The 12,855-nt window shown below is 38.9% G+C and overlaps 1 protein-coding gene across 1 annotated transcript in view; it reads left to right on the forward strand.

The window, feature by feature from the left end:
- LOC150097580 (inositol-tetrakisphosphate 1-kinase-like) overlaps positions 1 to 12,855 on the forward strand; it is a 255,498-nt gene that overhangs the window by 173,027 nt on the left and 69,616 nt on the right. Inside the window, exon 7 of the mRNA XM_090406952.1 lies at positions 1,949 to 2,108. Within this exon, the coding sequence (XP_090263078.1) occupies positions 1,949 to 2,108 (160 nt within the window). The remainder of the gene's footprint in view (positions 1 to 1,948; positions 2,109 to 12,855) is intronic.

The raw sequence follows: 12,855 nt of genomic DNA on the forward strand, positions 1-12,855 counted from the left end.
GCTGACGTCTAATTGACAATTGTCTAACTTCTCTTTTACCAAATGTCGCTTGAGAATCAATATCTTGAGGCTAGTGTTTCTTGTCAAGTCCTTGAGTCAACACTGTTAAATCAACATTTTTACTATCCAAAGGCCTGCTTTCTATTGATTGGTATAGTATTGGTGAAATGTTAAACCAACTGAATGAAATCTTAACTGAGTGTACACGTAGGCATGCTTTGTCGACAGTCAGTATAATCCTTTTTGGTTTTATGCCAAAATTTTGTTCATTATGGGCCTACACTTTACTACCTATATTTTTTTCCTATTTTCTCATTTTATGTTAGGTTCAGCTTTTCATGGCCTAGTAATGTCTTTGAAACCTGAGTAATGCTCTCTCATAGGGCAATTAATCCTTTCTGCTTAGTGTATTATGGCTGGCAGTTATGTGTTCTTCTGGCAAGTTTGTCTAGTAGATGATAGTGTTTATTCCCATTTGTATGCTAATTGCTTTTTTTTTTTTTTTTTTTTTTGAAATCTCTAATTTGATTTTAATGGAGACAAATTCCAGGTGGAATTTGTCTCCATTCTCCCATCAAAGCAGCACTGAGTTCATCAACAGATTGAAGATGGGTTGCTCTGGACCTCAATCGCTCCTCCAGTTTATCCCACAGGTGTTCGATGGGATTGAGGTCAGGACTCTGCACAGACCAGGGCAGTCATTTAACACTCATCTCTTCATACCATTCCATAACAGCTGCAGCTTTGTGACATGGACATCTTCATCTTGATAGTAACACAGGTCTGTTTCATAAAAACTCCACTGTTTAGGCAGCACCTGATTATCCAGAACATCAAGGTACTGAGCTTCCTTCATGGAACCATGGACAATGACCAGTGGTTCCACTCCAAACCAGCAGAATGCATCCCACACCATTACTCCTCCACCACTAAACTTTACTGTGGGTACAACATACTGTGGTAACAAGCATTCAACAGGCTGCACCCTGCCATCATACTGGAAACAGGTGAACTTTGATTCATCGTTACAGAGTACCATTTTCCACTGGTCAGTTGTCCAGTTCACATGCTCTTTGCATCAGACAAGAGGCGCCACCTTGTTCGTGTGCTGTTTGGCTTTTGTGTTGCTGCTCTTCCCTGGAAACCCAGTAAATGGAGTTATTTTCATACAATATTAGTGCTCACCATGGTGTTACTGGTGCTCTGGAACTCGTCATGGATGGCCTGCACCAATTGGAGCCAGTTTTTTGTCTCACCTGTTTTAACACCCTCCTGTCCCTGTTAATTGTCATTATCTGTGGCCACCCTGGGTGTTTTCCTGCACTAGTGATGCCAGAATGTCTCCATTTGTTGATCACATTGCCAGCCGTTGATTTTGGATGCTCCAGTTGAGCGGCAGTGGCACGTATGGACATGCTACCAATGTGACAGCCTATGATGACGCCTCTCTCTTGAAGTCAGTTAGTTCATTTCGTGTTGCCATAACACCTGTATTCAACTGCTATGATGAAATACTGCTTCCTACTATCTGTACACCAGTTTTTATGTTATTAAAAAACCTGGAATGTTCCATAACTTCAAATTACAGGGGTGTTTGGACAATTATTGGTAAATTGTGTGTGCGTGCATGCATGTGCACACACGAGGTAAAATAAATATGATTAAATTTCTTAAAATTGAATTCATATAAACTCTAATGAAATCGCACATTTAATGAAGTAATGGTTATGAATCATCATCTCTGTCTCTTATATATCACAGATCTCAATCTAGATATTACCATTTTTGATTCAAACTTATAGAATTTTGTTCTAATAAAGCAGAAGGAAAAAGTGTGATGAGGTCTTGTTTTGTAAGTTCACTACATGAGCAGTACATTACTTGTCAGACAAAAGTATTTTGGATACTGGCAATAATAGTTAATTAGTTTTCTAATTTGATTTTATAGATGTGTCTAATATTTAATGAAAATGGTTTGAAAGATATAAATCCTCCCTGCGTGGCCCAAACATTTATAAATCATAATGCCATTCTTTATAAGCTCTTCATTATTGGCAGCAAGTATTTTGTTATAGAACGGCCATCACTGAAAAATTTTACTGCTGGGGGTAAGTAGTATAAAATGCTATTATTATGTTAATTTTATATATTAAACTCCTATAAGTTGTTTGCTTATATTGAGAAACCAGATTGTCTATATTTGCTGTTTGTACCTTTTGATATGTTGCTTTGCAGCTATTCAAATCTTGGGTTTTGATATATATGATATAATTGATTTACTTGGCTGAGACACATATTTTTGAAACATATTAGATGCCTGTAAGCCAAGAGATAAAAAAATAGAAACACTATTTTAATTTAATTAAACTGCACAACTAGTTTCGTCTTCTTAGAAGATTTTTTTGGGTCCATAACATGAGGAAACTACCAACAGACGTTGTGAGAGAAAAAAATCTATACATTAAAGTGCTAATGTATTAACATCTGAACATGTGCACACACACCCAACAATGAGGAGATACACAAAACGGGTGTGTGCATCTGTTCAAGGTCTTTGAACAACAAAGTTGGATAGCAGCTCAATGACAGTTTGAGAGAGATTATAGCTGAAGTTAGTGTTGAGATGTACTGGGTGGAGGATGATTTCTTTAGATTCTACAATTTTTCTTTCCAGTTCATCATAGCATCGAAAGATATTTTCTGATTTCTTCCATATCACTAGATGAATGATAGAGTCGTCATTAACGGCAACAGATAAATGTTTAATCATTTATCCAAGTGTAAACAAACAAAGTTTGTACATGAAGTATCTTCATGATTGCACTTCATGATCAAAGGCCCTGATTAAGCAATATAAGCAGGGCATCATGGTCTAATTATATTAAGGTTCTAGTAAAAATAACTTGTTAAAGTTATTTTTACAAGATGACAAGATGGATCCTCTATATCACTATTTCAGTGAGAAGCAGATGACAAGGAAACCATAATTATTAATTATATTATTGACATACAAATCTAGTAAAGCCATTTAGTAAGGAAGGTAATAGTGGATTTAATGTGATTTATTTCTTGGGAGAGCAGCAATTCAGTGGAGCAAAGAGAGTGTGTGCTCAATGTACTTTTAACTTTGCCAGATTTGTGACAATTGTGATGATTTGAAAGAGGATGAATGTTAAGTCCAGTATGTGTTTTCTTTCTGAATACTGAAAAGTGAAGTACACCACCTAGTTGAAGTAATAGATCAAAAAAGGCAATCTGATTGTTCTCTTCTAATTCGAGCTGAAGAGGATATGATGGTGAAAAGTGTTGATTTTATTGACAAGCTCTTGTATGTCTGTATGGGACCCATGCCAAACCATAAAAACATCATCACTCTGTACCATAAGGATGGCTTAGGAAGAATGCTATTGAGTATATGTTGTTCACATCTTTCCTGAAGTAGTTAGCTAGTGTGGGAGAAAGAGGACTACCCATTGATGTGCTCTCAATTTTTGGTAAAGTTTGTTTTGGCATGTGAAGTAGCCAGAATGAATAACAAAGTCAAATAGGCTGACATTATCTACCAGAAAATCTTGCTTGAGAAAATTAAGTGTTTCATCTAAAGGAACATTTGTGAATAAGGACACAATATATAGGCTGAAAAGGAGATAACCTGGGCAGCAAATAAAAAAAAATATTCTCTTTGAAATGAGAACTATTTTTGATAGATGAAGAGGACTTTCCTGTGAATGCTGAGAGCAATTTGGAAAGGCATGACAAAATTTTCAAATTTTTTCACATCATCAAATTCCTGATATAATACCCTCAAGGGGTGTATAGGATATGATAGTACTACATGAAAAGTTTACATCATTACTAACTTCCTATCTACAATTGTCCTCCAAATCAGTTTGTTACCTGTTGGGTCTTTTTCCTGCCAACCTGGCAGAGAACACTTGTTTTGCTAATCTTTCCTCTCCCATTTTGTTTAAGTGACCATACCACCTGAGATTAGCTCTGTCAGGATCCAAGAATGCATTAACAATGTCAAGTTCTTTCCTAATATCCTCATTTTTAATATGATATTGCCATTGATTACAGCTAATTTAGTGTTTTGACTTATTTCTCTCTTATTCCATATAAATTTATTCAGTTGTCTTCCTACCATACCAGCTTTGTTGATTCTGTTGTCTATTTCATATTTAATTTACCATCTTCACTGAAAATCATACCTAAGTAGCTGAAATGTTTTACTTGTTCTATAGGTTCTCCATTCACAATGCAGTTGATATTTTCAATGTTTCTGCCTATTTTCATTGTCTTTGTCTTTTTAATGCTGACCTTCATACCATATCTATTATAATAGTTATTCAATTTAGTCAGGGAATCTTGCAGACTTGTAGCAGATTTATTTAGAAGTATAACATCGTCCGCATAAAGCAAAGAGCTGACATTAACATCTCCATTTCTGATATCATGTTTAATACCACTTTCCTTCATAATGTGATCCATATAGATAATGAATAACAGAGGGGATAATGTACATCCTTGTCTCACACCAGATTTAACATTAAACCATCTTCCTGCACTTCTTTCAATTCTAACTGCTGTCTTACAACTCAAATAAAGACTAAGTATTGTTTGATATAATGCCCCATTAACACCATATAACTGTAGCGTTTTGAATAGCTTTGAATTTTGTCACATGGAGAAAACCAATTGCAGTTCACTATAGGACATAATGGTGAACCGCAATTGACTAACATAATGGATCTTGGAATATTCGCCTTGTGGACTTTTGGTAATCTATATAAATGAGGAAAGAAGAAACTGAAGTGCTACCATGGGCATCCTCCTCGTTGAGGAAGTTGTCTTGTAATAACTCAATAAAGTCAATTTCACTGCTACCCAATCAATGTTTGTATGGCTAAAATCACCCATGATGTTACTCATTTTGCATTCATGATATTTATTTCATAATGCGTTTCGGTCACTAACAACTGATTCTGTACGAATACCCTGCTTTGTGTTTGATCTTGTTAGACTCCACCTCACTCCAAATGGCTTCAAACTCACTTCCACATGGAAAATTGTTACTAGTATTACAGTCATAGCTTTCTACCATAACTGGACTCAAATAATCCAGTATCATTAGCAGCACACTCTCCTATCCTGTCTATCCTTTCTAAATATACTGTACTCTTTGCACTCAGTATTAGATATTATGTCTACCTCTGATAGGCAGGTCACACTAATGCCTACAATCTCAATCTCAGACCCTAACGTGTTCACCAAGATAACAAACTTTGTTCTGATGCTCCTAGCATTCATGTACAGACAAGTTACCTGCATGCTTTTTGTATGCTTGCTTCTGCAGTCTGGATGTGACTTGGTTAACTTGGCGATTCTAATGACTTACTCATGCAGACATCCTTGTACTCGTTTCATAATTCTAAACTAGAAAAATGCAGTCTCTCTCTCTCTCTCTCTCTCTCTCGCTCGCTCTCTCGCTCTCTCCCCATCCCCCTCCCACATGTGGGGTGGATATAGGGTTGGTGAGATGAATAAGAGATTGGTTGATGGAGAGATATCAGAGAGTAGTATATTCAGGAGTAGAGTCCAAAAGGAGGTCTGTGACTTGTGGCATACCCCAAGATTCTGTTCTAGGACCACTACTGTTTATTTTGTACATTAACAATATAGGAAATGATCTGAGAGGAACTGTTCAGTTATTTTCTGATAATGCAAAGTTGGGTAGAGCAGTAGTTAATACAGATGATGATTTGGATAGCTTGGTAGACTGGGCAAAGGAGAATGGATGTCAGTTTAATGCTGCGAAGTGTAAGGTTATGCATTTTTGGGTGAGAAGATTCCTAGCTGTATGCCACATTCGTGGAATTGTACTCCAGGAAATTGATGAAGCCAGAGACTTGGGAGTGTTAGTGGATAGGGAGTTAAAGTTTAGTGGGCACATAGCAAAAGTGGCTAAAGCAGCTCATCAGATTACTTGGTTATTGAAGAATACCTGCTACCATCTTGGTGATTGACCAAGATGGTAGCAGGTCTATAGAATGAACATGATGAGAACAGGTTGAAGATATGTGAGTTATAGAAACTGTGGTTGATAGGCAGAAAAGGGGGAGTAATATGATTAAGACACACAAATTACTAAGGGGATTTTTACAAGATTAATTCAGAGGAAATTTTTCAGAACAGATCTGGTTTGGGGAGAACTAGTTGCCATCCATGGAAACTGAGTAAGAGTGTAGTTAGCAAGGGTGTTAGAACTAGATTTTTTGCTTGGAGAGTAGTGAATGAGTGAAATAGGTTGCCAGAGTCTGTTTTAGGTGCAATGACTGTCAGTGAGTTCAAAGCAAAGTCTAAGGACTCCTTGGAGTAGGATGTAATGCACATTCCTCTCATTAGCATAGTTTCATATCATAATTTTCTCTTTTGCACAGATTCTCACCATTCTTCCCATCATACATAATCTTGTTTCCCTGAATGTCTGTGTTGGCTCTCATACTGATTAATTTTTCCATACTCCTGATACAATTCATTCAAGTGTAGGTTTCCCATCTTATGCAAATCCATTCTTCCCTTAAACCCACAATTTACTAAATTTTGTACTGGAGAAAAAAAGAACAAGTAGTAGAAGAACATTTCTTCTACTACTTGATAAACAACACATCTAAGTTGAGCTAATTCCTTCACCTTTTCCAGTAGAAATAACAAATAGATCTGGCATCCTTAAGACAGATGAAACTTTCCAATCAGTGTTTCCTTGAACATTCAATTAGAACTTTGACTGCAATATCTTCTTTTATTTACTAAATACTTGTTGACAGTCTCAACTCTCCTCCAGTTTAAAGACTTGCAGTTCTAATTCCTTTTTGGAATCTTGTATTAATATTCTCCCCACTGTCATATAAAAACCATGTGGAAAGGCTTATGTGTTCATCACACATGTTGATTGGATTTTAATGGTATAGATGTGAACACAGATTGATAAGAAAATAACTATTAACTTAAATGCTAATATTTCGCTGGTATTATATCCAGCATTTCAGAGCGCACAAACACAGTTTCTTTCATTAGCGAGACAACCGCAATCCGGTGTAACAAAACTTCAACAAGTATGGCTGTATAAATCTACTAAAGATTTGGGAGACAGTCATCCTAAGACCAAATTAATGTTGTTGTTTTTTTTAATTTTTTTTTTTTAAACTTAGATGGCACCTAATTAGGACTTTAGTCTTTGTGTTGCACGCTACAATTACCCATACTAGTCCGACTGTTACACCAGATTGCAGTTGTCTCGCTACTGTAACAGTGTTTGTGTGCTCTGAAAATGCTGGATATAATGCCAGCAAAATATTAGCATTTAAGTTAATAAATAGTTATTTTCTTATCAATCTGTGTCATATAAAACTTAAAAACTTTCTGACAACAAAATGTTCCCTGTCTGCATTCTTAAACTTCCATTAGCTCTCTCTTCTTTCTTCGATACCAAATGCTCTCTCTGTCAGCTGTCAATCATCCATCAAACTCCTCGGTGAGTATGCACACTCCTTGTAAAATGGCAAGTGACAAGTTACGTATAATGGCTGACATGTTGTCTCCGTTAGTGTAATGAGAATGTCTTTACAAAACGCAGCACTTGATAATTTTAAATTGCAATAATAAAGATTGAAAGTAACATAATTATCAGAATATAGTAAGTACATCAAAATTTCAAATGATTTACATTTCCTTTTTCAGAATAATAATATCAATAACAGGTACATCATTCATGCCAATATATGTATTGTGAAACAAAACTAATAATATACTAACATAAACAGTTTGTAAAAATATTTAATCATCATCATCATAGAATTCCTGACCATTTACCCTTAAGGAGTGTACAGGATACAGGATATGATAGTACTACATGAAAAAAATTACATCATTACTAATTTCCTATCTACAATTTTCCTCCAAATCAGTCTGTTACTTATCAAGACTCCAACATTATCAGATCTTATATTTCTATCGTCTAAGGCACTTTGTACCATATCAATCTACCTATATCTTGGTTTTCCTCTGGGTCGTTTTGCTGCCAACCTAGCTGAGAACACTTGTTTTGCTAATCTTTCTTCGCCCATTCTGTTTAAGTGACCATACCACCTGAGATTAGCTCTGCTAACGCATTCCTGGGTGCTGACAATGTCAAGTTCTTTCCTAATATCCTCATTTTTAATATGATATTGCCATTGATGCCATCCGTTAACACCTATGATCTTTCTCAGGACTCTCATATCTGCAGTCTCTAGCCTTTGGTCAAGTGTTTTACTTCTGACCCAGCTCTCAGATCCATAAGTTAAAACTGATTTGAACACTGTCTTGTATATAGCTAATTTAGTGTTCCGACTAATTTCTTTCTTATTCCATATGAATTTATTCAATTGACTTCCCACGATACCAGCTTTGCTGATTCTATTGTCTATTTCTATATTTAATTTACCATCTTCAGTAAAAATCATGCCTAAGTAGCTGAAATGTTTTACTTGTTCCACAGGTTCTCCATTCACAACACAGTTGACATTTTCATTGATTCTGCCTATTTTCATTGTCTTTGTCTTTTTATTGCTGACCTTCATACCATATCTATTACAACAGTTATTCAATTTAGTCAGAGAATCTTGCAGACTTGTAGCGGATTTATTTAGAAGTATAACATCATCCGCATAAAGCAAAGAGCTGACATTAACATTTCCAATTTTGATATCATGTTTAATACCACTTTCCTTCATAATGTGATCCATATAGATAATGAATGACAGAGGGGATAATGTACATCCTTGTCTCACACCAGATTTAACATTAAACCATCTTCCTGTATTTCCTTCAATTCTAACTGCTGACTTACAACTCAAATAAAGACTAAGTATTGCTTGATATAATGTCCCATTGACACCATATAACTGTAGCGTATTGAATAGCTCCTCTCTTGGCACCTTGTCATATGCCTTTCCCAAATCTACAAAACTTAAATACACATCTTTGTTATATTCCCATGCTTTGTCGACTATTTGTCGTAAAGTGAAGATTTGATCCTGACAGCCTCTATTTGGCCTGAATCCAGCTTGTTCTTCACCAAGCTTTTCTTCCACAATTCTTCTCAATCGTTTCTCAAGTATACTTGCATAGATCTTGCCAGGAACACTCAGTAGGGAAATACCTCTGCGATTCTCACATTCAGTTTTATTTCCCTTTTTATATATGAGCACTATTAGAGCTCTACTCCAATCATCGGGAATTCGTCCCTCTGTCCAGGCTTTCTGAACTATACAGTGCAGCCACTGTAAGACTCTTATACCACCATACTTCAGCATTTCTGGTCGAATATCATCTACTCCTGCTGCCTTTCCACATTTCAAGCCTTTGATGGCTTTTTCTACTTGAAGTATGGATACCTATTCCTGACTGCATGCCTGATCAGTGTTTTTTACCACTGTGCTATCACTGCTTGTTTCATTTAGCAATTTCTCGAAGTAATTACTCCATACTTCAAGGATATCTTTTTCTCCCATTTTCATATCACCTTTATCATCTCTAATTCCTTTTACAGCACTCTTTCCTCTATTCCTAAGCTTCTTCAACAACCTCCAGAATATTTTGCCACCTTCTTCATATTTATTTTCTATATTCTTGCCAAAGTCCTCCCATGACTTTTGTTTAGCTAGTTTTACACAGTGTTTAGCATTCTTGCATTTGTCTCTGTATTCTCTAAGAGCATAAGCTAACTTATTTGCCAGGAACTTTTGATATGCTTTCTTCTTTTTTCTTCACTGCCAATTTAACTTCCTGTGTCCACCATGGAGTTCCAATTTTTCTATCCTTGCAGACAACTTCACCACATGCCTCTCTAGCTGAATCAATCAGGGCTTTCTTCAAGGCTTGCCACTGAATCTCCAAAGTTTGGTTTCTGTTCTCAAACTCTTTCATTTTTTCTTCAATAATATTTGTGTATTTAGTCTACAGTTCACATCTGAGAGCTGCTCAACTTTTATTTGCTTTAAAACTTTCTTACATGTTATTCTTTTCAATATGAAATTCAATTTTATCCTGCTCAAGACTAAATAGTGATCACTTCCAATTTCAAATCCTCTGTACACTCTGGTGTCCTGCACCAGGGAGATAACATCGCTATCAACAATAACATAGTCAATGAGACTTTTCTTATTCCTTGCCTCTTCTCTCCATGTGAATTTGTGTACATTTTTATTTTAACATGGTGTCAGTAATAACCACTCCATCCCACCCCCCCCCCCCCCCACCCCCCCCCCCCCCCACCCCCCCCCCCCCCCACCCCCCCCCCCCCCCACCCCCCCCCCCCCCCACCCCCCCCCCCCCCCACCCCCCCCCCCCCCCACCCCCCCCCCCCCCCACCCCCCCCCCCCCCCACCCCCCCCCCCCCCCACCCCCCCCCCCCCCCACCCCCCCCCCCCCCCACCCCCCCCCCCCCCCACCCCCCCCCCCCCCCACCCCCCCCCCCCCCCACCCCCCCCCCCCCCCACCCCCCCCCCCCCCCACCCCCCCCCCCCCCCACCCCCCCCCCCCCCCACCCCCCCCCCCCCCCACCCCCCCCCCCCCCCACCCCCCCCCCCCCCCACCCCCCCCCCCCCCCACCCCCCCCCCCCCCCACCCCCCCCCCCCCCCACCCCCCCCCCCCCCCACCCCCCCCCCCCCCCACCCCCCCCCCCCCCCACCCCCCCCCCCCCCCACCCCCCCCCCCCCCCACCCCCCCCCCCCCCCAGAGCAAATCTGCAACAGAGACATCTGACATGATTCGGCAAGTTTACAGCGATTCTGCAATGAGTCGTTCACGGTATTTTGAGTGGCATTCACGCTTCAAGAGCAGAAGAACATCACTGGAAGATGATGAGAGATCAGGAAGACCTTCAACAAGCTCAACTCCCGAAAATGTCAAAACCATTCGGCAACTTGTGCGTGAGGATTGTTGAAAACACTCCACAACATTGCTGCCATTGTCGGTGTATCGTGTGGAACAGTCCAGGCAATCCTCACGTGTGATTTGAACATGCGGCGTGTTCTGCCAATTTTTTTCCCCCAGGCTGCTGACCCAGGAGCAGAAGGAACACCGCGTCGGTCTGCCAAGAACTCCGTCAGCATGCCGTGGATGACCCGTCCTTCATGTTGAGGATCATTACTGGTGACGAAACTTGGGTGTACGGATACGACCCTGAGACACAACAGTCTTCACAGTGTAGAAGACTATTGTGTTCAGTCTTCACATCTCCATGACCAAAAAAAGGCGAGGCAGGTCCGCAGCTCGACCAAGTGCATCCTCATCGTCTTTTTCGACATTCGTGGCATTGTGCATCGAGAATTTGTCCCCAGGTGTCAGACTGTCATTAGCAAGTTCTAATGCCAGGTTTTTAAGGCATCTGAGGGAGGAAAGCAACTGGATCTGTGGTGCCTGAAAAACTAGATGCTCCATGATGACAATGCACCCTGTCACCGAGCTCTCCTCACACGTGAGTTTCTCGCCGGAAACAACATGATCTCACTTCCGCACCCATCCTATTCGCCAGATTTGCTCCTGTAGACTTCGCCCTCTTCCTGAAGATGAAGATCCAGCTCAAAGGTCGCCGTTTTGACACCATTGCAGAGATCCAGTGCGAATCGCAGAAGGTGCTTGACATGCTTCAAAAAGAAGACTTCCAGGACACATTCCAGAAGTGGCAAGAATGCTGGGAGTGCTGTATTGCTATGCAAGGGGACTATTTTGAAGGTGATAGCATGTAAACATAGATAAAGTAATTTCTCATAAACAGAGCTAATCTCAACTTTTTGATACCACCTCATATACTTCTTCCACAGAGTAAACTATGAACTGAACTTTGGTAACCCTGAAAACAAAACTTTCTATCACTCATACACAAGTGATAGAAAGTGCTTGGAAACAACTTCGAAACAGACCTTAAACAGGATGAAATAAACATTACATCAGATACCTATGTTAAATTTTAATATGAAAACAGTATCTATTAGAAATGTAAAATTTTTTTAAATCAGAAAATTGTACAGATTATCAAATTATACAGAAAACAAAATTATCAAAATTCAGTAACTAAGAAGTCCTGGGATTTCCATGGAGGCATTAGAATTAGTGTTAACTGACATTAGTAGAATTTAAAAAAATATTAATAACATGCCTTATTTGTAACAAAATAATTGGAAATAAAAAATAAATACAAATTGAACACATCAAAATTTCAAGTTTGTTGGTTATTTCACTATTAGTAAAATAAATACTAAAAATTTTAAATATCAAAAGCAAGTGTATAACTTGAGAAGAGACTGCCACATTGCCTTTAAAGGAATGTGGAGAATCAACCAGGGCTTCTGACCGAATGTCCAATCCTCACCTTCTCATGGTACACCCTGTTAGGTACCTGGATACTGAATAAATGAGGATGGGCTGGCAATTTGGAATTTAGCTTCTGCTCTGGACCCTGTTGAAAAAGCTCAGAAATGCAGGGAAGAGTGTAAAAGGAATTAGATATGATAAAGGTGACATGAAAACTCGAGAAAAAGGTATTTTTGATGTATGGAGTAATTACTTCGAAAAATGCTAAATGAAACAAGTAGTGACAGAACAGTGGTAAAAAACACTCAACAGGCATGCAATATATAACCATACTTGAAGTAAAAAATGCCTAAAATGTAGAAAGGCAGTAGATGATATTAGACCAGAAATGCTCATGTATGGAGGTATAAAAGTCCTGCAGTGACTGCACTGCATAGTTCAGAAGGCCTTGACAGAGGGCAAATTTCAGATGATTGGAGTAGAGCTCTCATAGTACC

The sequence above is a fragment of the Typopeltis vanoorti genome, chromosome 17 (genome assembly GCF_054136105.1).
Source record: "Typopeltis vanoorti isolate ZY-2024b chromosome 17, IOZ_Tvanoo_1.0, whole genome shotgun sequence".
NCBI classification, from domain to species: Eukaryota; Metazoa; Arthropoda; class Arachnida; order Uropygi; family Thelyphonidae; genus Typopeltis; species Typopeltis vanoorti.